A 23,022-nucleotide genomic window follows, 5' to 3' on the forward strand; every position below is an offset into this window, starting at 1 on the left:
CATGCACTGACATTCCCAAAGTCTTTCCGCCCGGAAACTTGAAAAGCTGGGAGATTGCTGTCAGGCGCTGTTTCAAGTAGGTCACGTGTGGGCTTCATGAGAATATCTTATCAATGATTGTGCCAAGAAATCTGTGAGTCGTTTCATAAGAAATGATCTCGTCATTTAAAGAGAGGGCGTACGGTGCCATTGGTTTGCGAGTGAGAGTAGCAGCGTTTTGAAGCATTGCACGTATCTGAGGACGTGTCACACCTGAAGTCCATATATATATATATATATATATATATATATATATATATGCCGTCTGCGTACATTGATATCTTGATCACTGCTGGCAGATGTTCAACGAGACCAATGGGTGTGAAGTTGAATAGGGTTGGGCTTAGTACACCGCCTTGAGGAACGCCTCGGTAGGTGTAGTGCCGTGTGGTTTGGCCATCGCCGGTACGCACAAAGAACGATCTCATAAATAGGTAATGAAAAATCCATTGAAAAACTAGACTCTCTAGGCAAATCATATGAAGAGCATCGAGAATAGCCTTGTGAGACACCTGCCCCCTTGACATCGAAGAACAAAGCTGCAGATAATCTTTTACTTGACTTTTGATGCTGGACATACGTAGCGAGATCAACAAGATTGTGTATTGACAAACGATTTCGACAAAAACCAGCCATGCAACTTAGGAACATGTTTTAGTGTGTCAGGTACCACTCCCAGCGGGCAAGGATCATCTTTTCCATTACCTTTCCCACACACCTGGCCAGCGCTATTGAGCGATATGAGATGAGTTCAAGTGGAGACTTGCCGTGCTTCAGGAGATGGATCAAGTGGTCCATTTTTCGGGAACCATGCCATCTTGCCAGGATACGTTGTAGAGATCTAACAGTTCTCTCAGTGCGCATTGTCAAGTTGTACAAGGCGTGGTACGATATTCCATCTGGTCCCGACGATGAATAACGCCTGCATATAGCAAGAGCCGCCTCAAGTTCCTCCATCGTGAAATGAAGATCTATGCGGTAGTTACTCGAAACAGGGATGTTACTGGGGGCTGGAGAGCCTGGACCGGTTGCTTGGCCAGCATCCTTGCACAAAGTATTCTGCAACATCAACATCCAGCCGCCTCTGGAAGAGCCCCAGTGCTTTAAATGTGAAGCATTCTTCGGGAAGGGAACGCAGGCCACGTACGGCTCTCCAGATGAGGGAAAGCGGCTTCCAGGGGTCCAATGACTGGCAAAACATTGTCCAACGTCGAGATGCCAATCTATCCATGCGACACCGTATTTTATTTTGTAGTCGTCTGGTTATCCTGAGGTCATCGATGGATTTTGTACGCCGGTATCGCAGCTCCACACGGCGACGAGGGATTGGAGCGGAACGAAAGGGTCAACCAGCTCACCCGATTAGCTTTACACCAGAACCTCTCCATACTCGACTCTACCCAGCCACTCCTATAGAGCTCGACCAACCTAACGCTCATAAACCAGAGTTACATTACGAGTTCTGAGCTAATGAGAGCTAAACGCGGCCTTAGGCGTGCATGAAGCTGATTTTGATTTAAGCCATCTTTCAGAGGCCAATATTCTTCGACCATGGCTCCAGGTGTCGCAGGCTTACAAAGCGACGCGGACATTGCTACGATTCCTGAAATCGACTGGCCTCAGTGACCGATTGTGAAGTGATCGACAATCGTACGTGTTCACACTGGTGTAAGTACCTTCTTCACTCTTCCCCCGTGTAGACGCCTTCCCCCATTTTGGGTAGCAAACCGGACGTGCGTCTCGTTGACCTCCCTGCCCTTCCTTCCTTCTTTTCCTCCTCCGCAGTTTCCTCCACACTTTAGCTTCTCCTTTTATTTTGTTCACTGTCGTGTTTTTATCAATTTAAAACATTTCGAAGACTGCAGGCAAGGTGTGAAGAAGTCCATGAGCTGCTAGACCAAGTCGTCAAATACATGCAACTTCTTTCTGTACAGTACTTTCTGTACCATTCTTTAACAGTACCACCCGAGCATTGACTGGCCGGCCGGTCAGAACCTTCTAACGGCACGAATGAACGAGATCAGCAAGAGTAGCGCTTGCGCGCCAAATTCACTCGAAGCGCAAGTTTCGTCCGCTATAGGCTCTTCCCACCAGCATGGCACAGCGCTGGCACGATTAACTCGGTGCAAGTAAAGTCCCTATATAAGAAAAGTACCGCCATCTACTCTTTCCTCCGCCGCCTCCTCTCCTGAAGCGCTTGCTTTTTTCTTTACTTTTTGCTTGCGAAAGCCAAGTCGACGGTGGCGCACCTAGAAAGTCCACGTTGAAGCTTTCAGGCCTGGTGCGCGCCGCCGCTGCCGCCGCCGGCGACTGTGGCTGCGCAGAGGACTTTCAACATGGCTCTGAGGCGGAAAAAAAGAAAATATAAACAAGTGAGAAGCGCGCGCTATCATCGTCCAATCGGAGATACAGGAGAGAGAGAAGCGGCGTTTGTCAAAGGATGGCGGTACTTTTCTTATATAGGGACTTTAGGTGCAAGCTACCCGGCTTATCAGAGATAGCAAGAGCGTGTGACCTTGGCTTGCGTTTTAAAGCGAAGCTTTCTATGTTCCACTGATTCGTCCGTGAGCACCGAAAACGCACTGCAGGAAAGCCAACTTACACAATCGAACTATCTGCGCATCTGCGCACGCAATAGAACAACGGCGCAGGACACACGTATCGTAAAACATTACAGTTTACATTCGCAGTTGTACCGATAAGAACAATCGGAACTGCAACGCAACGCTACTCAGACGAACTGTATATATCTGCATTGCATTACGCGCGCCACGCAATGTATTCCCGGCCGTCACTATGGGTAGGCCACGGGTGCAGCGCACGGCAGAAGAGGCTGCCGTACGCGAACGTAAGTGCGAGCGCGATCGTGCCCGTAAGGCCGATCTCATGTATCAGCAGCGGCAGAGCCTCTGAACGTCTACCACAGCGATTACAGCTATAGCTATAGCAAAAAATAATCCCGTCGAACACTTAGACATACCGTCAACCGACTGGATAGCAGAATTTCGGCGAGCACTGAATCAAAAATGGCAATTAAGGTGGAACGAAAGCATAAATAACAAACTCCATGTCATCAAACCAACACTACTTGAATGGCAATCTTGTAGACACCAAGAACGCTTCATGGAAGTAGTTTTATGCCGACTTCGAATCGGACATACACACCTGACCTACAGCTTCCTTCTACATAAAGAACAACCACCAACTTGTGAGAACTGTGGAGAAATTTCATCCGTAAATCATTTTCTCATCTCTTGTCCGAAACTAGAACGAGAACGGAAGCAGATCTTTCATCACATATACGAAAAAAAAAACATACCTTTTCACCCTGCACTATTAATTGGGGACGAACCTGAAGTAGAACTAAAACATGTCATCACATTTCTAAAAGCTGCACAAATACTACAGAAACTATAAGACACGTGTGATTTAATACCCCACGAAAATAACATAAACATACTTAATAACATCCGAAGTTTGCGCTAACCGGCACCTTGTGTTTGGCGCAGGATAGCCACAGTTGCTTTTGTGCCAAAAAAAAAAAAAAAACCGACACACACACACACACACACTCCTCGCGGCGTTGTTTCATCATCTCCCTCTGCCTGGCTCTGGAAAGGCGGTTATCATCGCAACTGCCGTCACGTTTTCTCTCGGCTGGCGGCGGGGACTTTGCCTTACAGAAAGTAAGTTAACCGCCGTGAGCCACAGTAAGTGCAACAGATAAGTGGACAAATAAAGCGGCTGTAGCACAGTTGGCATCTACTATCTGCTCAGTTTTAGCTGCTATGACTGTTTAGCGCGCCGTCTGCACTAGACAGCCTGCCATTCGGCAGAAGCTCGCGGAAGAATTCACTATTTTATTAAACGATACAACATTCCGGCACTGACGGCGACTGAGGCTGACCGAGGTGCCGACAGCCGAATTAGTTTGGCGCCCTTTCGCGCAAGCTGGTGGTCGGTTGTCGCCATTGCCGAAGAGATTCCTTCGTGCTTTGTTTCTTGGCGCCGTCCTCGCCGTATGCTTGGCCTCATTCTAAGGTGAGCATGCCGCCAAGATGACTTATTTTGCTTAGTGAAATGAAAGCGAGATGTTTCCTTTGTCAATTACGGTGCTCTAGTATAGCGCAGTGCATATTTTCGCCGGCATTGCTAGCTCTCGCGAACTCTCCGCACTCCGTGGTTGCCATTCGCTTGCGCCGCTGCCCCAAGGGTACTTTCGACGGCGCTTCGGATTCGGCGCTAATTCCGATTGAACTTTTCTGAGGCGGATTGGTGGATTTGTAATGTAATCAAAAACTCATGACAGTGGCCATGTGAAAGCGCCACATCAGGATTTAGTTCAACACGGAGTAACTCAATCGCGATTAGGAGTGTTCGTGTGGGGCAGCAGCGTATCACTCCGGGGCTTGCATAGGCGGACCCCCGCATAAGCTGACCCTAAGATTGCTCGAGCGCAGCCAGCGAATTTATAAAGACGAATTTTTTGGGGCCAGGACAAGTACCCCACACAAATGGAATTGTCAAAAGATTGCTTAATATATTTTCTTTTTTTTGTATAGATAATAAGCATGCATGTATTTCGAATTGATAAAAAAACAATTGACTCGATAATTTGGTAATCGTAACACCACCTGATAATTTTACATGTACGCAGGGGACAATGAATACATGCGTGAAGGAGGAAATTGCTTCTGGAAAACTGAAGCTTAATTGTGTCGAAGCACTCCCAAAAGAGTGATGTTTGGAAGAAGTTCCTTTCGGTTGTTGACTCCAACACTTTATCTCCAGCAGGACATGTGCAATGCAAAGACTGCAAGGCCTTTCTAAGCTTTGACACCAGTAAGACTGGAACGTCTCACCTGAACATAGATATCGATAGATTTTATTGATAGCAAAGACATCGAGGTCGACCTGAGCTAGTGTGCTCTAGCCTGCTACTCTGTACTAGGGAAGAGGGAAGGGGAGTGAAAGTACTGAGATTGATGATGATGATAATAAGAGGAGTGCTGAGTGCTTATGTACATTAGACGGTGGCCCTACTAGGACCGCTCGTCTAGCTTCGTGTCTTGCAGAAACTTCAACAGCGCTTTAGTTGCTCGCATTGAAGCTGCATTGTCAGGCTCTCACCTGAACAGGAATGCCGGAGGAGGCACAATTGGCACAGGAGGCACAAGTGTAAGTCAACGGGAGGATCTGCTGTACTAACTTCATTTTAGGCTTGCTGTGCAAGCCTAAAAGATAGCTTGGCGACAACGTGCGTCCGATGGTGCGCTAAAGATATGAGGCCCTTTGATGTCGTGCGAGATGAGGAATTTTTGAAGCTTGCCGATGAGCTTGTCGCTCGGTACGGAACCATATCCGCCAAAGAACTACTTCCACACCCCACGACGGTGTCCCGCAAGGCAGCTCAAGTGGCGGTGATTTAGAAACGCTGAGGCCAGTGACCAAGGCAGCGATGGAGGAAAGTCGTTGTTCCATGACGGTCGACATGTGGGCTGACGATTATAAGAAAACGGCGTACATCACAGCCACTGCTCACTACGTGATTGATGACTGGAAGCTGAAAAGCTTGGTATTATTTACGAGTCATTTTCCTCCCGAGAAGAAGACAGGTGACAGCATTCGGAAAGAGCTTATGCGGAGATGCGCGAAATTTGGACTGGATGAGGGCCTGCTAGAAAACGTGTTTGTGACTGACTAAGGAGCAAATATCAGTGCGCATCGACCGCACAAGAGGATCAGCTGTGCCTCACATGTCCTGAACACCATCCTCCGCCACACCTTTGACGATGGCTTCTTGAATGATCATCTACCCCACGTGCATGGGCAGTTGCAAAATGTGAAGGCCGTCGTCACCTTCCTTCCCCACGGTGTAAATCAAGAAGTGAGTACCAGGTGGAATTCAAAACTCACCATGCTGAATTCTGTGTACACGCAGTACGAGGAGGTTGAAGTCCTCCTGGATTCCAGACGAAGCTCGCTAATGGAAGAAGTTAGCAAAACTACTATAAAGGAGATAATTGACTTTTTGGCACCGTTTAAAGAAGCAACCAACATGCTCGAGCAAAGAGAAGAAACCTACCCTGCCTCTAATTCTGCTCTGTCAAATAAAGCTAGAGAAGCATATGACAGGTCATGCCAGCTGAAGCATCGACAATATCTGTATTGAAATTGAGGGCCGCCGAATTTCTGCAGGGGAAACTTGAGCTGAGTGAACTCCACACGACAGCGACGTTCTTGTGGCTGCCTCTCCGTCACCTGCGCGCCCTTGAGGAAGATGAAAGAAGCACAGTGTACACCTCAGTGAAAGCAAAAATTGCCACCATTCCGACAAATTTCTTGCAGACTGATGGAAACACTGCTGAAACATGCAGCGAGGAACCTACGAAGAGGAGGTTTATGGACGATTTTGAAGAGTGGCATGATGTTAGGAAGCCAGAGAAACGACGTGATGAGCTGGACAGCTATGTCCATGCCGCGGAGGTTTGCGAACACATTGAAAATTTGCTCCAGTGGTGGAAGCCCAAGTTCCCCCGCCTTTCTCACCTCGCAAGGCAGATTCTCTGGATCCCTGCGACTAGTGCAAGCAGCGAGAGAAACTTTAGCGCGGCAGGATATGTGATGCACCAGCGCAGACGTGGTTAAAGCCGGAGTCTCTTGATAATTTGCTTTTTTTTTTGCACAAAAACATGCAAACGCAGACAGGAAACTAAATTATGCTGCAAAAGACTTATAGACTAAATATTTGCAGTGACGTGATACATAACAATAAACGTATAATTTTTTTTCGTTGTCCATTACGTCTTCTGATAAATACACGCTTTGCACGAAGTCCTCGCTAAATAGAAAAGATGGGAAAAGTTTTTAAATTGCGGAGGGGGGGGGGGGGGGGGGAATGCATGAGATTCGATAAAAAAAAGTTCAGGAAACAAAAAATATTCGTTAAACCTCGTTTCTCTACAGGTATATCTACGTTCGACTGAATCTGTAACAAAGCCAATAAATTTGGATTTCATCCTCTCTTTCTCTTGCTATGGAAACCTGCTACTAAAGTGGGGACAGGGGCTACAAATAATTTAGCCTGATACAAGATCTGCTCCAAAACGCTCTCGACGATTCCCACCACTGTACTTGCAGAAGAAGTAAATACAGTATGCCGCTGCTGAATGAATGTTCCTCGTACCTGTATGTCTGATGGTCATCTTTTTCCACCGTGACGACGTTTGTCAAATAAATTACTGAAGGTTAACCGTACTTGTCAGAGAAGCATGCGCCAACAAAATATCGATTGCTGCTTTTTCAAACACCTTGCTTTCGGCCGCACGGTCGGGCCTCCGTCAGGGCCTGATTTGCGGTCGGGCCGAGCCGGGTAGGTGAACTTTTTTTTTTTTCGGACTCGGGCGGGCCCGGGTCTCGCTTTGAGTCACCGGGCCGGGCTCGGACGGGTACACTTTTACAATCGCCGGGCCCGGGACGGGCCCGTGCCGAAAACCACGGCCCGTGCAGTGCTCTGCTAACAACCCCTTCGGTTTCGCTTGTATGGTTTGCGAACGCCTGTGGTTTATGGCGGACTTGCGCAGGGCTCCGGAGCGTGCAATTCAGTGTCTACGGGGGATATTTCGCGGTCTCGAGTTGTTCGACAACTTTCGCTTGTGTGGCGATTGTCGAGGATCCCTGTGCAATGGTAGGATGCCACTGTTGGCTACTTGCAACTTAATTCTTCACGTACAATAAACATGCAACAGCTTCTGTGAAGGCACGAAAGTGAAACTTGCCTTCACAGAAGCTTTCGTGCCCAGCCATATCCGCGACGAATGAATTCGACGCGGGTCATTTCAAGCAGCACCCGGCCTTCTCCGCGACGAAAGAAGAATTCGACGCGGGTGACGTCAGCACCCGCCACGTCTGGTTCCTGTCGACGAGGAGTCGCCGAGAGGATTTAAGCAAGAACCGGCCCATTGTTAGAACAGAGAGTCGCCACCAGCCGCCCCGTCAGTCTGGTGCGCGCTGACTGCTATTACCAGCTATTACCAGTTTTACCTGCTATATCTGTAAATATCTGTACATACTGTATAAAGCTTTCGTCTCCTCTTCGTCTGCTCCAAGAGTCCGTCTCTCGTCTTCGACCCCGGGTCGCAATAGTGGCTAAGACGTTGCGCTGCTGAGCCAGAAGTCACGGGATCGAATTCCGACCACGGCGGCCGCATTTCGATGGAGGCGACAATGCAAAAACGCCCGTGTGCTTGCGTTGTAATGTACGCTAAAGAACCCCGGCCAGGTGGTCAAAATTAACCCGGAGCCCTCCACTACGGCGTGCCTCATAATCAGAACTGGTTGTGGCACGTACAACCCCAGATGGAATGACAAGAACCGACGCGAGCAGCAATTAATGCTCAACGAACGATCACGCAGACACAAAAAATTGGAGGATGCTTAAGCTTCGCCTTTAAGAGTGGAACGCGATAGCATTCAAAGATCCCTGAATGCTTGTCAGGCTGCTGGCAACTGCAGCTTTCTTTTTTCTCCACCTTCGCCTCTGCACACCACTGCCGTTTTACGCTGCCGAGGAGGCGAGCGCCATTTGATGGTGTTTTTGAAAGTAACCTACCCGGGTGCGCCGATGTTGGTATGGTAGAAAGGCTGGAAAAGGGGTTTGTGTTTGAGTTTCCTCGTAACAGAATTATGTTTTCTCGTACATTCAAATTACGATCCGAATCCATCACGTCTGTGTGGTTAGTCGTACTTTGCGATTTTTCGGGCGGATTTTACTTTGAGAAATTAGCTTTGCGCCACGTGGAGGGCCCGCACGGTCGGGGTAGTTCGGGATGATTTTTCCGCCACCGACGCCGGCACGCCCACGTCGACGCCTACACTGACGCCGACGCCGGATTTTCTGCATCACGGGGCCCTTAAAACTGTCGCGTTAAAAAGGAGCAGTACTCAGGCTGCGTAATTCGTTCTGTGACTGCCAGCTACGCTCACCGCTAGCGTTGTAGCTCGTGTTGCGTTGCTTTCTGGGTGCAAACTCGCCCAATAAACAGGTCCCGTCTTCCCGTCCAACCGTTCAATCAGCATTTCTGTCTGTGAGCCGTCACTATCCCGTCATGCCCACGCGCATGTTTTGTATCGTACGCGACATAGCTTCGTGTAAACGTAGAAGGTGTCGTGTTCCGTGCCGTCAACAGCCTGTGCGTAAACAAATGAGCTTCTTTTATATTAAAAAAAAACGGTTCTCATGTGCAATAGCTACAAGAAAAGCAAGGAGGACGCTGTCTCCCAACAACACAAGCCGAAGTCGATCGTGTTTTATTGAGTTATAAAGGGGCTCTCCGAAGCAGGAAGGTCCTTTTCCATCTGACTGTAGCGTTCATTTGGCGCACTCCACTTGATCATAGCCGTGCATTTGGCATGTATTAGTGGTTGTACCAGACTTTCTCTCTTCTTTTTTTTTTTTTCTTGGCGACTCTTGTTAGACAGAGGTGGCCGCCTCTTTGGCCAGTCAGCTTGCTTGCGAGGGACCGAAGCGAAGCGGGACTGGGGCTCAGTACGAGGCCTGCTCAAAGACCTCGGGGGGCTCGGCGTTGTCGCCTCCCGGGTAGGGGCTCTTGAGGCGCACCAAGTGCAGCAGGTACGCGCGCACTGAGTGCAGCAGCTGCTGCACACCCACCGCCACGCTGTAGTGGGCCAGCAGGCGTTTAGAGCAGTCCGCGTACGTGTCCAGGATGAGACCCACTGCGCTGGCATCAGCGGCCGCGAACTGCGCCTGGCTGCCGTGCGCCGCGCTAGACAGTCGCACGTCGCAGCGGAGCTCCTGCAGCGCGTCCCGGGCACGTGTGAAACTTTGGTGCTCACTCTGCAACTCTTTCGAGAGACCACGCGCGTCATATATGCACAAGTACAGCAACAAGGCAACCCTTTAGAGCGCTATAAGCAACATCCATGGTCATGAATTTCACTTTTTGTTTCGTGTATTGTGAAGAGAAGTGCCAGAAATGTACCCCGAAAGTTATTAGACTGCAGTGCTTAATGATTACATATTTCGTTTATTAACAATACGCTATGTGGGGTGAATATCTCTTTAAATTTTGACAATGGACAACAGAATAATTTAAGCGCCCTTCTTATTCGCCTTTCTCCAATAATCAGAATACATATTTGCGGTCGTACGCAAGACTGGGGTGAAATTAAGCCGCGACACGAACAAGATCCGGACTTAAGGTGTCTCTAGTCATTCGCTCCGCACGTCTTCTTAGCGCGAATCGCGAAAAGCAGCCTGAAAAGTAAAAAAAAAATTGTTGCACTGACCTGCAGTTGGTCAGCGTTCCGTTGGCTGTTGGTCGCCACCTGGAGGGCCGTGGCGGCGCCCGCGGCGCTGCGCTTGCTGGTCGCCGCGATGGCATGGCCGCTGCAGCTCGCCATACCGTGGCTTGTATTGGCCATGTGCTGGGCAAACGTGGTGTACGCTACCAGCAGCTGGTAGATGCGCAGAAATGCCTGCTCCTCGGTCAGCCGCTGCAAAAGGGGAGAGCGCTCCGTGGGAAGTGCGCACACACCTGAGAGCGTGCCGCATTGTGAACGTGGGAGTATCGCGTGAACCCGTTCGTAAGCCGGTAGTGATCACACACGCCAGCTGTCTCACGTATTCGAAACAGGTGACAGTTCAATAAGCACGCTCTTCTATACTCGCACGTGTAACATGTGCAGTCAATAGAGACTTTTAGCAAAGTGCCGCTTACGCTCCACTCCGCTCAGATTTCACGCTCTGAGATACTGCAGGGAACTGCGTAGATTTCGCATTTGATAAGCGCGTCTTGCCGAGACGCGAGCGACGCGCTATCAACTCGGCTGAAAAACGACGAAAAGGCCAAGTAGACACGCTGTCTCCGCTCAGTCGGCTTTGTAGCGGAGCGAGGGATGCGGTCTTCGTTCCGCTGCCGGTATGAGCGTTCTGCGCAAGCGCAATAGCGTTCCCGCTAAGCGGTTGTGCGGCATTTGCTAGCCTATGCCGGTCTGAGCGGAGCGGACAGCAAGCGCTCAGCTAAAACACTCTAACGATACATTGGACTGATTTCTATACCGCTCCGGCTAGGATTCTTCTTCTTTCTGGGGTTTTAATACGTGCCATAACCATTTCTGATTATGAGGCACGCCGTAGTGGAGGGCTCCGGATTAATTTTGATCACCTGGGGTTCTTTAACATGTCCATCTAGGATTGTAACAACGTAAGGATTGTAACAATGTAACGCTCCACATCGGAGGCCGAGAAAGCCTAGCATGCCTAGCATGCCCTAACCGAGTGAATTAAGCAGATGCGAGAATCGGAGGACAAAAGCAGAAATCCGTGAGCACTGCTTCTGTTGTAAACAAACATGGCAGCACATGCTAAGTTTCCACCGAAACGACTCCAGCAGATGCCGCGCCAACTACAGAAGTTTTGCTCGGCAGCTCACCAGAACTCTGTCGGATCTTGGTGGCAATCCCAGTAGATAGGCAAAACCACATGTGAACGAACAAGACGAACGTGCTTCGAGCAATCCATTTCAACCAGCCACATGTAAGGCACGCTGCCCCTGAACGGGACTAATCTGCATGCAGGCGGCTTAGCCTTCAGTGAGGAAATTAGATTATTTAAATTATGGGGTTTTACGTGCCAAAACCACGATTTGATTGTGAGGCACGCCGTAGTGGGGGATTCCGGAAATTTCGACCACCTGGAGTTCTTTAACGTGCACCTAAATCTAAGTACACGTGTGTTTCCGCATTTCGCCCCCACCGAAATGCGGCCGGGATTCGATCCCGTGACCTCGTGCTCAGCAGCCCAACACCATAGCCACTGAGGGTCGGAAATGTGAGCGACACTGAGCATGCGTCACTTTGCTGCTTGTGTTCTTTTGCACGCGGTGTGGGTAGCGTCCGTTGACTTTGGATCCGCAATTTATAAAAGTCCGTATTATTACGCACAGCACTGGTGGGGAGAGAGATATTGTTTTTAATGTAATGCTGGAAATGTTTGCCTGGCTGACGGCCTAGGCCGGTTACAGACTTCGCGGCATGCAAAACTCAAAAAATGAATCATTTTTATAAAGGGGTCCATACAGAAGGGCAGCACCACACCAGACAGACTAATGGGAATACCACGCAACACTAGATATACTGAGGCGACGCGCCTTTCCTAGAAAACGGAATTTCAGTCGACTTTGACGAACTGTTGTGTACAGCTCCGGCATGGGCGGATCGATGTGAACATTCGCTTGTATGACACAGTGGGTGGAGAACCACTGTAACACAATTCGATGACTGCAGCTAGAATTCTTTAATACTCAGGCGCTTGCTGTTGTTGATGAGTTACTCTTGGGTGCGTCGTGACTTGAGCCACTGCGGGTCCACTTGTCAGTCGAAGGTGAAGCTGCAACAAGGTTGAGGTCCTTGATCCAGAACATAAACAAAAGCTGCGCGCACTGCAGCTAGTTCCATGACTGTAGATGAAATTCAGTGGCAAAGTGTGGTATATGTGGCAACATATAGAGACACAACTCCCACAACAAGGGCAGATGGTGTAGGTGAGGCAGAGCAATCGGTGTAAATGTGAGGGTGAATACTGTAGCAGTTATGAACATACTCGAGAGCAAATTATGTCAGCAACTGGTGAAGGAGTATTTTTTGTTGCTCTTGAACCTAGAAACTAACGTGATGGCAAGGGAGTCTCCACAGTGTTTCTGTCGGTAAGGGTCGTATAGCTCAGGGAAAGCAAGCTGCGCACCTCAGCACTGCAGCTCGAAGCTATACCGGGTGTTCAAAATTAAGCTTTACGGATTTTTAATCGCCTGTGGCAGGTAGCATAATTCTTATCATTGAGCTGGGTTATTGGAAGAGAAGGACATAAGTAGCACGAGAAATCGAAACACATATTCAACGAATTAGCAAAAATTGACTGATGAACTTCTTAGTTAATTACTTTACGACATATATTGCATTTTACGAATTGTAGCCGGTGAGTTTGCAAGACACGTCCACTTGAAATGAATTTCCAGGATGACACCAGTTTCGAGACATTATTTCCGAAAGTGTGGGACGAAATACATGGGCCTTCCAGTTACTTTTGTGTTTCAATGTATGAAACAGCATTTTGGTAAAAAAGTAAGTGGAACAACAGTGCATTTTTACGGCGAGTTTGATAGCGCATATCTCCAAACTGGTGTCATTCTGAAATTCATTCCTAAGTGGATATGCCTGACAAGCTCACCGGATACAATTCGTACATTGCAATATGCGTCGTAAAGTAATTAACGACGAAGTTAGTTAGCGATCTTTTGTTAATTAGTTGAATATGTGTTTCGCTTTCTCGTGCTACTAATGTCCGCCTCATCGAATAACCCAGCTCAATGATAAGAATCATGCTACCTGCCACAGGCGATTTCTAAAAATTCCGTAAATCTTAAAAATGAACACTGCATCGTGAAAGACCATGTCGAGGAACACGGCGATTGTAAGTTTTGTGCAGCTTTGTTAAGTTTGACAAAGTCAGCAAGACTAATCACATTGGGACTGCTGCTGCTACTGTTTCTAAAATCCGCCATTTGTGGAGAGTATAGACATTCATGCTCATCGACACCCAGTCCATGCGCATCATTGCAAGAAGCAAGTGCCGTTTTATGAAGTCCCGCTGTTGGCCGCGTACCAAGTATCTTTTTTAGAGTGAATGGTCTTCTATCTAAAATCAACAAATTTGCTTGCAATACCCGTCGTGGTGAATAATATTTTGTGCGCTCAAGGAGGAGATGATGTACAACTTTTTCTGGAAGGCCACAAGAACACTGCGGACTCAAGGCACGTTTCATTCTGCATAAAAAGTGCCGCGTAAATATAGTAACAACCTGCAGGCGATGCACTAATGTTTCGAATTTTCTATTTTTTCTCAGATTTGATGGAAATGATAGATTAAAACATCGGTCTATGAAGTCCGAGTTCTTAGATTGCTGACCAGGTAGTTTTGCTGAGGCGACAGGATGTCTGTCTGAGGAGCAGACGCATTTCACGGCCCGAAAGAGGAAGATTAATTGCCACTGCGTTATTGTGCGCCCGATTCGCAGCTGCGTCTGCTGCAGTGTTACCAGGAATATTGCAGTGTCCGGGTATATTCATTCTTTATTTTTATATTACTGTAAACTGTAAACTACTGCTTGTCTCAGGGCAAATAATACATGAAAGCAGGAAAAGCACTTGAATAACACTCCAGATAGCGAAATTACTCGAACACATGCAAAGTCTCACATAGGAGTTTAAAAAATGCGCACAAGGGGGCACAATAGCCCGTACCTGCATGCACAGTTCCGCAAACAATTAAATGCACTGAAAAAAGTCCGATAACACTGACAGAAGGTCCATAATTTTCTACGTGAGTGCACACATAGCTACCAAACGACTTATCATCCTTCATCGCTTTTTTCTTCTTCTTTTTCTTTCCCCATATACAAAGAATCACACCAGAACACGCTAGCTCAGGTTATCCTCTAATAAATTATCTATTTCTTTTGCATTGATTGATAGAAGATATAGAAGGTCGGTTGATGTTAAATATTATACCGCTTCTGGACTATGATTGTCACTTTGAAAGCACTATAGAAAAGCGTGCGTGAAATTGTTCTTCAACTGCGTTTCACGTGAAAACGCCTTAATTATGTGCACGCTAGAGCTGCTTACTTCTTGTGCGATTTAATTTATTCTTTTAGTTATCATCATCACCATCATCATAATCTGGTTGACATGGAACACATCCCTCTGGCCCAGTGTAGGAGAACACAGTGTCATTTGCTGTATGATGGTTTTCAGGTTGTAAGTCCCATTCTGTTTTAACAGTTCTTACGACACAAAGAAAATGATAAAAATTGTTGGCTGAAGTTTTTACAAATCACGCGGAAGCTTTTGTTAGCCTACGTGTCATTTTTGAACGCGCAGAAATTAAATGTTACCGCAGCTTGCGAGGGTTTCTTTGATATTATAACCAAAAGCGTGTACATTTCTCAAAGTGCAGTTCACAACGGCCGAAGTCTCTCGGAGCTCAATCGCTGCTTCGGGTCGTTAAACCTTATTTGTCAGTCAACGCGAGGGAAGGCTTTGTTATTCATTCGCCTTACTGGGAAACTTTAGAGCACGCGTGCGCGGACCTGCCATGCTGTTGTGTACTCCTCGCTCCTCCTTTGTATGGCACGTGTTGCATTGCATCTTCGAATTCGAATGGTCTTTCACGTTGTCGAGTCGTGCTCAGACGCTTCAGCCAGCACACATGTTTTGAATTAGTCGGTGCGAACACTTGTTATTTTCTTACAGCATAACACCCCCACGCGCCCGTCAACGTGCGCACGTGCTTCCTCGCGTTATGTCAGCAAGTACGTCACGACCATTGTTCTATGCGTAAGCTGACACGTGCACTCACCTTTAGTTCACTAGATGGTGGCACCTGGATCTTGGGCGGCACCGTCAGGGCCGACAGTTCAATAGGCAGATTCTGCATGACATAAGTGGTGGGCAGGCAAGGCAAACATGTGCGTCAAATTGCTGCGCCTTTGGCACACAACTGTGTCTTACCAGGCACGCGGACACTTAGGAGAGCCAGTCAGACAAAACGAATAGAACAAGTTCGGTGGGTTGCAATGCACCCACAACCGATGGAATTGCAATAGTTTCAATGCCATCGGCGGTGAGTAACATTTCTGTTTTCTCTTTCCTTTCGCCTAGATTAACTAAGCTAATTTATCTGAAAGATGCAAGACTTCTGTTCTGCTTTCCTTTTTGTCAGTTTCCACTGCAGAGATGAAAAAAGTTTAGAAAAGTGCAAAAACAAGAAAGCAACGTAAGCGTGCTAGTTTCTTTTTTTTTTTCTTACTAGTGTCCCTGAAAGCGCTTACAGTGCGCCGAATAATATCCGAGAAGTTTGAATCACTTGTCGCGCTCCTCAGTTAATTTTTACGACCGCCTACCATTGTCTCCATCTGATTGAGTGCCGTAGGACCGCGCTCCTACATTTTCACGGCCGAGGATCACGAACGAGCACCAATCGTAAGTAAATATCAAACAAAATATTGCATAATAAAAGTGAACTATTGAAAATCCTCACTATGCGGTCCTTCTATTTTACGCGAAAGCCAAGTCGAGGTCACTGATTATTCACTAAATCCTGTCCAAGAGATACAACTTTTTCACCTCTATAGGCGCATCTTACGCACAGTATGGCTTACAGGTAAACTAACACTGCAAAGCGAATGAAGAATGTAATTGCTATTGAAATAATTTAGCATGCATCAGATAGTAGATAGCGCATATTTGTATCGTTGAGGATTTTATGAGAGAAAAATTCCGCGTTGAGAAGGTTAGTCTACTGGCTAAGCAGTCAGAAAACTGTGCGGCTTTGCACTGCTTTGTGTTGGTTGTGCTGTACGTCATCTCTTTCATTTATAGTCTCAATGGCATGTACATCCGTGCTGGTTCTGGCACCAACTCACCGGAAACGCACATGTCTGTGCTTTATCTACAGTCTGCTCTGACTTTCGCTTCTAGTTTTTTTTTAAAGTTTTAACTCTTAACAACTGCCTAAATGAACCAGTCAACGTTTCTGAATGTGGCCGAAAACTTGGGCTAGGTAATATCTATGCACATTAATGTCCAGGACACGAACTACAACAGAGGAGCAGAGAAGTCATACAAAATAAAAATTTCGCCGAGGAGCGAAGATTTGACACAGCATTGTCATACATGTTTTACTGCTGCTCTCCTCACTTATAGACAAACTGTGCTCATTCCAATTCAGGTCTCTCAAAGTGTTCACGTTGAATGTGAAAAAAAGGAAAACAGCCTTTCAGCTTAATGCCCGTGAATTGCAAAGAACCAGAAGCTAATACCATTTGAATTATATGTTTATGAATTTCATCGCCTTCTACACTTGCATATTCAAAGGTCGGGAAACGGTGGGAGGGGCGATACAGCTGCGAGTGCTGCCGGCTTTAGACCTGCATTACCTAGTGATGTTGACGTAAGCGCTCTGGGAGTGAAGCCATCAAACGCATCCGTGAACAAAGCCTTCGCGACGCTAAAAATATATCTAACATTATCCAGTGCAGAAGGTGCGCAGTTAGAAGGGGATTTTTATGAGTCGTTTCCGAGCATTGCGGAAATCTTTGCGACGGACTCTCTGTGGTACGGGCAAATATGTCCGGCTAGGCCCTGTAGCAGAACGTGCTGTCCACATGCAGTAACACGTCCGCACTCGAATGACAGGATGATGTAATCATCATCATCCTCATGAGCCTATTTCTCTGAGAGCTGCGTATGTTACCAGCCTATTTTGCCTGTATCGCTGAGAGATGGGAAGGTCTTTCCCAACGATCTCCAATTACCGCTGTCTTGAGCCACTTGACTACACACCTATGCCCGAAATCTCATTAGACCACCCCTGCCGTCTTCGGCTGCATTTCCCTTCCCCCACTATTCTTCTTCTTCTTCTTTCTTGGGTTTTACGTGCCAAAACCAGTTCTGATTATGAGGCACGCAGTAGTGGAGGGCTCCGGATCAATTTTGACCACCTGGGGTTCTTTAACGTGCACTACAACGCAAGCACACGGGCGTTTTTGCATTTCGCCTCCATCGAAATGCGGCCGCCGCGGCCGGGATTCGATCCCGTGATCTCGTGCTCAGCAGCGCAACGCCTTAGCTGACTGAGCTACCCCGGCGGGTCACTATTCTGCCACACCACCGGTTATCTGCTCGACGAATCACACGATCTGCCCAGCTCCACTTCTTTCTCTTAACTACAATATCAGCTATATCAGTTTGTGTGAAGAAACAAATCGCGTGCACAATATTTCTCTCGAAATTTGCCTGTTATGCACTTTCCGCTGGCAAACTTTGCGCACAAAGCCTTCCGGGCAGTGAGGACGATGTTTGAAGGGCGTAGCGTGGATGCTTACAGAATCAAGAGGCAAGGCGCATGCGCCGCACTACAAGCGCCTTGCTTAACGCCTCCAATGACGCATGAAGTCGTAACAAATTACTGCAACCTGCTGTGGTACAATGCCCGGTGTTGTGTGCAAGCGTCGCATATTATGAGGAACTTAGTTTTTAACACTTATTTTTGATGCAGACGGTAAGCTTTGGAAGCCGGTGGCTAACCATGAGATTGTTACCGAAATTCGCGAAATGTTGTCCTGTTGCGTTGCTTCGCCGTTGCGTGGTGCACCGCTATATTAATTAACAGTAAGTTAAGACTGTTAAGTTGAAGGTTTATGTGAACACGCAAGCAGTGACGTAAATCAAAGCGGATCAAACCAGGTCCTTTTTTCTTTCCAGCCCCATGAACACTGCGAAATGCGTGCACAATAAGTGGAGTGATAACCAACAGACCAGTTCCAACAGACCAGACGCAGGAAGAAAAAAAAATAATGAAAGAAAAAGTACACTTAAAAAAAAGAAACTCAACTAGCATTATCGAAAGAAGTGCAAGTTTATTGGGACCAACTCGTCCAGTGTTTTGAATACTTATAATAAAAATTCTTGCGTATAAGTTTTAAATTTCTTGTCACTTCAACACTAAGTGGTAAAACATTTTAGTTCTTACCCTGATGAAATTCGAAATTTCTCACAACGTGAGACATGTCGAATTCGAAGAAGCTGTGCAAGTTCGAATTACCATTAAGCGATTTATGGGTTGCTAAAACACGTTAATTGGAAACCTGATATGTGCGTTGAAACAATCGGTATATTTTTCAGCAACGCGGCGAAAAATGACATGCTGTGCATTAAACCAGTCAACGTTCGCCTTATCGGCAAACCGCATCAAGTTAAATAATGCTTGATTTGCCAGGAATATGTGTTTTTATTTACATTTCCGCTGTACCTTTTTGCGATTATAAACTTTGATAAGCGCCAATTGGCAAAAATATGTACGTACTTTGGAGACGTATTATTAAAACAAAATAAAAGATGTCTTTTAAAATACTTAACTTCGCCATTCCAACTCATCGCTCGCAAGCTTCTTTATTTTTCTGCATGAAATTTGGAAATTTTTTTAAGCTTCCACACTTGAAACTTCGCTTGCGTTTAACCAATAGATTTGGCCGCAAGAACCTCTAGCACGGCATGCATAATGTGTGGCTAGGCAAGTAAATTGCATTTATTCAAATACATTGCTTCCAATTTCTTCCTCTGTGATTAGATATTTGTAAAAAATAGCGTTTCAGCGTTTCTTGCAGCGATTGCTTTCAAGTTTCGAGTTTCTGTCCTTGCATCCCTCTTACGATACGTCACTTGACCCTCGTTCGTTGTACTGGACGCTAACAAACGAAAAACAAAATAGACGTCAAAAAATAACTACTTTCACAAGTTTTCGAGGTGATTTGCGAGTTCTCAGTCATGGTGTCGGACAAAGCTCAGCACAATATGGTGAGTTCGGGTGTCATACGCGTAGAAATAGCCGGTAAAGAGGCGAGTAAAAACGCTTCTAGAAAGAACTAAAAAAGAAGGGAAGTAATAGATTCACTAAAGCAAAGCTTTCTCACCTTACTACTCCAGTTCGCTGGGAAAAGCAAGAAAAGGATACTGACAACTTAAAGAGATAACGTAAGTAGAAAACACAATAAATAACGCGAGCAAAAAAAAGCAATAAGAAGAAAGCGTGAAACTCACCGCCCCGACGCTGCCATGAGTCGTATGTAAAGCTGCGTTTTGCTGAAGGACACTTCTGGTGCTTCTACTGCACACGGATACGTCGCGTGCGTCATAGACAGATATGTAATCGCATAGTGGACGGTCGTCATCTACGGCAGTCAACAGCTGGCTTTCTTTTCGTGCCCATTATTAAATCACAAGAAATGACCAGTGGTGTCGTTAGTAATATTGCCAACCTCCAATGCTACCAATGAAAAGAAGACCCCGACCCTAGAATAGAGCACTGCACGGGCCCGTTCTTACGTTAGGCTGCCCGCCCGAGCCCGATCAAAACTTTATAGCGAGACCCGGGCCCAGCCTGGGCCCGGAAATATTCTACGTTACCCGCCCCGCCCGACCCGCCACCCCTTTACCTTAGGCCCGAGCCCGGCCCGAGCCAGGCTCGAAACCGGCCCGAACCCGGCATGAGACCGAAAAATACATGTTTTTCCGAGTTGAGACGTCCGAGATTAATTTGCTGCATGTTACATGCACACCAGAAAGCCCGAGCCCGGCCCGGGCCCACGTCAAAAAACCCAAGCCCGGCCCGGGCCCGGGTCAAAAAGCACACGCCGTGCCCGAGCCCGGCCCGAGCCCATGAAAAAACTGCTCTACCCGGCACGGCCCGGCCCGTGGGCCGGGCCGGGCCCGGGCTTTCGGGTAAGCCCGAGCCCGTGCAGTGCTCTACCCTAGAATAATAATGCATCTCAATGATCTCTGTTTGTTACAAGATTATGCCAGAAGCCTGTCACGCTTCAGTGCTCAATATGATTTTTTTAAGGCACCATAAATTTCGCATCAGTGCACTTCAAAGTTCTCATATAAAGTATTCCTTTTAAACATTTTGTCGTAGTACGGACGCGGAGCACGATGCCCACATTGGTGTTATTTTCCTGTGAAGCAAGGTAGGGGTTGGAAGCTAGCTGGTTAGAAGTGATAAATTAGGAACGGAGAGGTCAGACAGAAGTGTTCATCCATTCTTTTTGTTGCCCAAGTTCTGCCTTCATGCTGTTAGTTTAAGCAATTCTTCCTGTGAGTCTAATTACTGGCACAGAAAGCCTGCACGCAGCCTTTTTTTAGTTGGACTCGCATCAGATTCACTTAACAAGATGCCTTCTGCAGAAGCACTTCCGCGTGAGATGCACCTAAGCTTTGGTAATATTAAACTGCCACGACTATTCTAGTATTTCGGAAAAAATCTACGAGTATATGGTCCGCTGAACAAGAGTAAGAATGAAATAGGGGCATAGACTTTCATTTTCTGTGTAGAAACGCATGCCTCGTTGGGCCGAACGCCGACAGGAATTCCTTGCAGGTATGCTTCATATATGCTAGGAACAGGAATTCCTATTCATGGGCATAAAAAAAAATCCGATTTCGGGCAGTTTTTCTCGGGAAATGGCTAAAATATCCCCGAAAAGCTCTTTCTATATTTTCATACTTCCATTTTCTCGGCCACGTATGCTGTGTATTCAGCGCTCATGTCGGTGGCATTATGTATACGTCTGCACGCAAAAGCGTGTATTACATTAAAAAAAATATTTCCTTTATAACGCTATCGCATAGAGAGCGTATCGCACGATAAGACAATCTTGTGTTGTCCGTTATATAAAATCGGTAATTTGGCATGAATAACCGCCTCATTATTCGCGTGAGAATGAGGACCACTGTCGTGCGCGCACACGCCGCACCTGGCACCGGGTGGAAAGAAAGCGGCCGCGGTGGGTTTAGTTGTTTTACTTGCCACATGTCGGCAGATTGAGGCACCGCAACACTCGTTCAACCATGGATATAATATTTAGGAACTACTCTTCACTTCAAGAAACTACGAGCGAAGTGGCGTGGAGTTTCCTTCTTCTCTTATCCAAATCTGCAATGGGCAGAAAATGAACTTCTCCCTCCCATTAACTTCTTCGCAAGAGCTGTTTTCTCACACCATCCACAATTACTAACGTTCTTTGTAGTCAGACACTTAACACAATGGGGGTGATTGCGACTTCATTATGCGGCAGTAACTGCTTGTTCTACACTGTAAGAAACATTCCACTCTCTTGGGCTCATCTTGTCTCCAAATCCTATTCGTTACCTGCGCGTTCGACACTTATAGGTCACGAACGGAATGCGCATATCAGCGTGACATAGAGTTCTTGACAGGAAGGGAGTCAGAAAAGGATGAGCGCGTGAGGCCACATGCCGATTATTGTTTGGGGACAAGACTCGCCCGAAAGGGTGTGAACTTTTGTTACAATGTAGTGTGTATACTTGACTCAATTTTCGGGAGTTGCCATACTCCTAGTTGAGTAAGTTAACTTTGACTGGACACATGAAGACTAAACGTACTACCTTAGAGTACGTGAGCTCCTGAACATAGTTGAATACGGGGCAAACTGTCACTTCAGAATAAAGGAATTGTCAGCTCTCTGTTGCGCACCCTTTCCTCTTCCCCCAGTAAAAAGCAGCCTGCGGGACACTAGTTATAGCTCACTGTCTCTCATCTCCTATTCCTTTCCATTTCTCTCTCATGAAGCATTTCTTTTCGTACACAATGTAAATGAAAAATTTCCGACTAAAGGAGAGATTACGTGCGTGGCATGATACTGAATCCTCCTGAGTAACAACGAGGAACGCGATATGTAGGGATAAACTCCCAGCTCTGTGGCCCGGCCATACCTCTGCCATGAACCGTCGGTTGAAGAGAATGCAAGCTTCAAGGCGCCCCAGCAGCGCTTTGGTGTAGCCGTAGCTGAGTGCACCGCCAGGCAGGTGGCCGTGCGTGTCGCGGCACTCAGCCAGCGTCTGTCCGGACTCGACGCGCATCTCCTGCGCATCTCCCCCACGGGACAGCACAAGCAGCAGCAACAGCAGGCCCTGCACAGCTGCACGGCACACGGGTCACATTAGTGCAGTTCTCTGTCCGTAAAACGAAAATACGCGTATAGTGGCTTAGTGCGAAAGGTGCAGGGCGATGTTTCTTCATTATTTACCGATATGTGGTGAGATCTTCCGGCATTCTTGCATACGTTGTTAACAATTAAATTCTGGAATGTTATGTGCCAAAACCGCGACATGATTATGAGACGCGCCGTAGTAGGGGTCTCCGGGCTAATTATGACCACCAGGAGTTACTTAATGTGCACGCAATGCACGGTACACGGGCGCTTTTGCATTTGCTCCCATCGAAATGCCGCCGCCGTGGCCGGGATTTGATCCCGCACCTTCGAGCTTAGCAACGCAACGTCATAGCCGCTATGACACCACAGCGGGTCATACGTGCTTGTGAAGGGA

General features: G+C 47.2%; 1 protein-coding gene across 1 annotated transcript; it reads right to left on the minus strand.

The window, feature by feature from the left end:
- Window positions 1–9,323: 9,323 nt before the first annotated feature.
- LOC119457371 (uncharacterized) lies at window positions 9,324–22,675 on the minus strand. The gene is made up of 4 exons (XM_037718969.2): window positions 22,408–22,675; window positions 15,476–15,547; window positions 10,348–10,554; window positions 9,324–9,853 (listed from the first exon to the last, which is right to left on the minus strand). Exons 1-4 carry the CDS (start codon window positions 22,552–22,554, stop codon window positions 9,584–9,586), a joined length of 696 nt encoding a protein of 231 aa, XP_037574897.2. The 5' UTR covers window positions 22,555–22,675; the 3' UTR covers window positions 9,324–9,583.
- Window positions 22,676–23,022: the final 347 nt, after the last annotated feature.

This window comes from Dermacentor silvarum, chromosome 1, assembly GCF_013339745.2.
Source record: "Dermacentor silvarum isolate Dsil-2018 chromosome 1, BIME_Dsil_1.4, whole genome shotgun sequence".
Lineage (NCBI taxonomy): Eukaryota > Metazoa > Arthropoda > Arachnida > Ixodida > Ixodidae > Dermacentor > Dermacentor silvarum.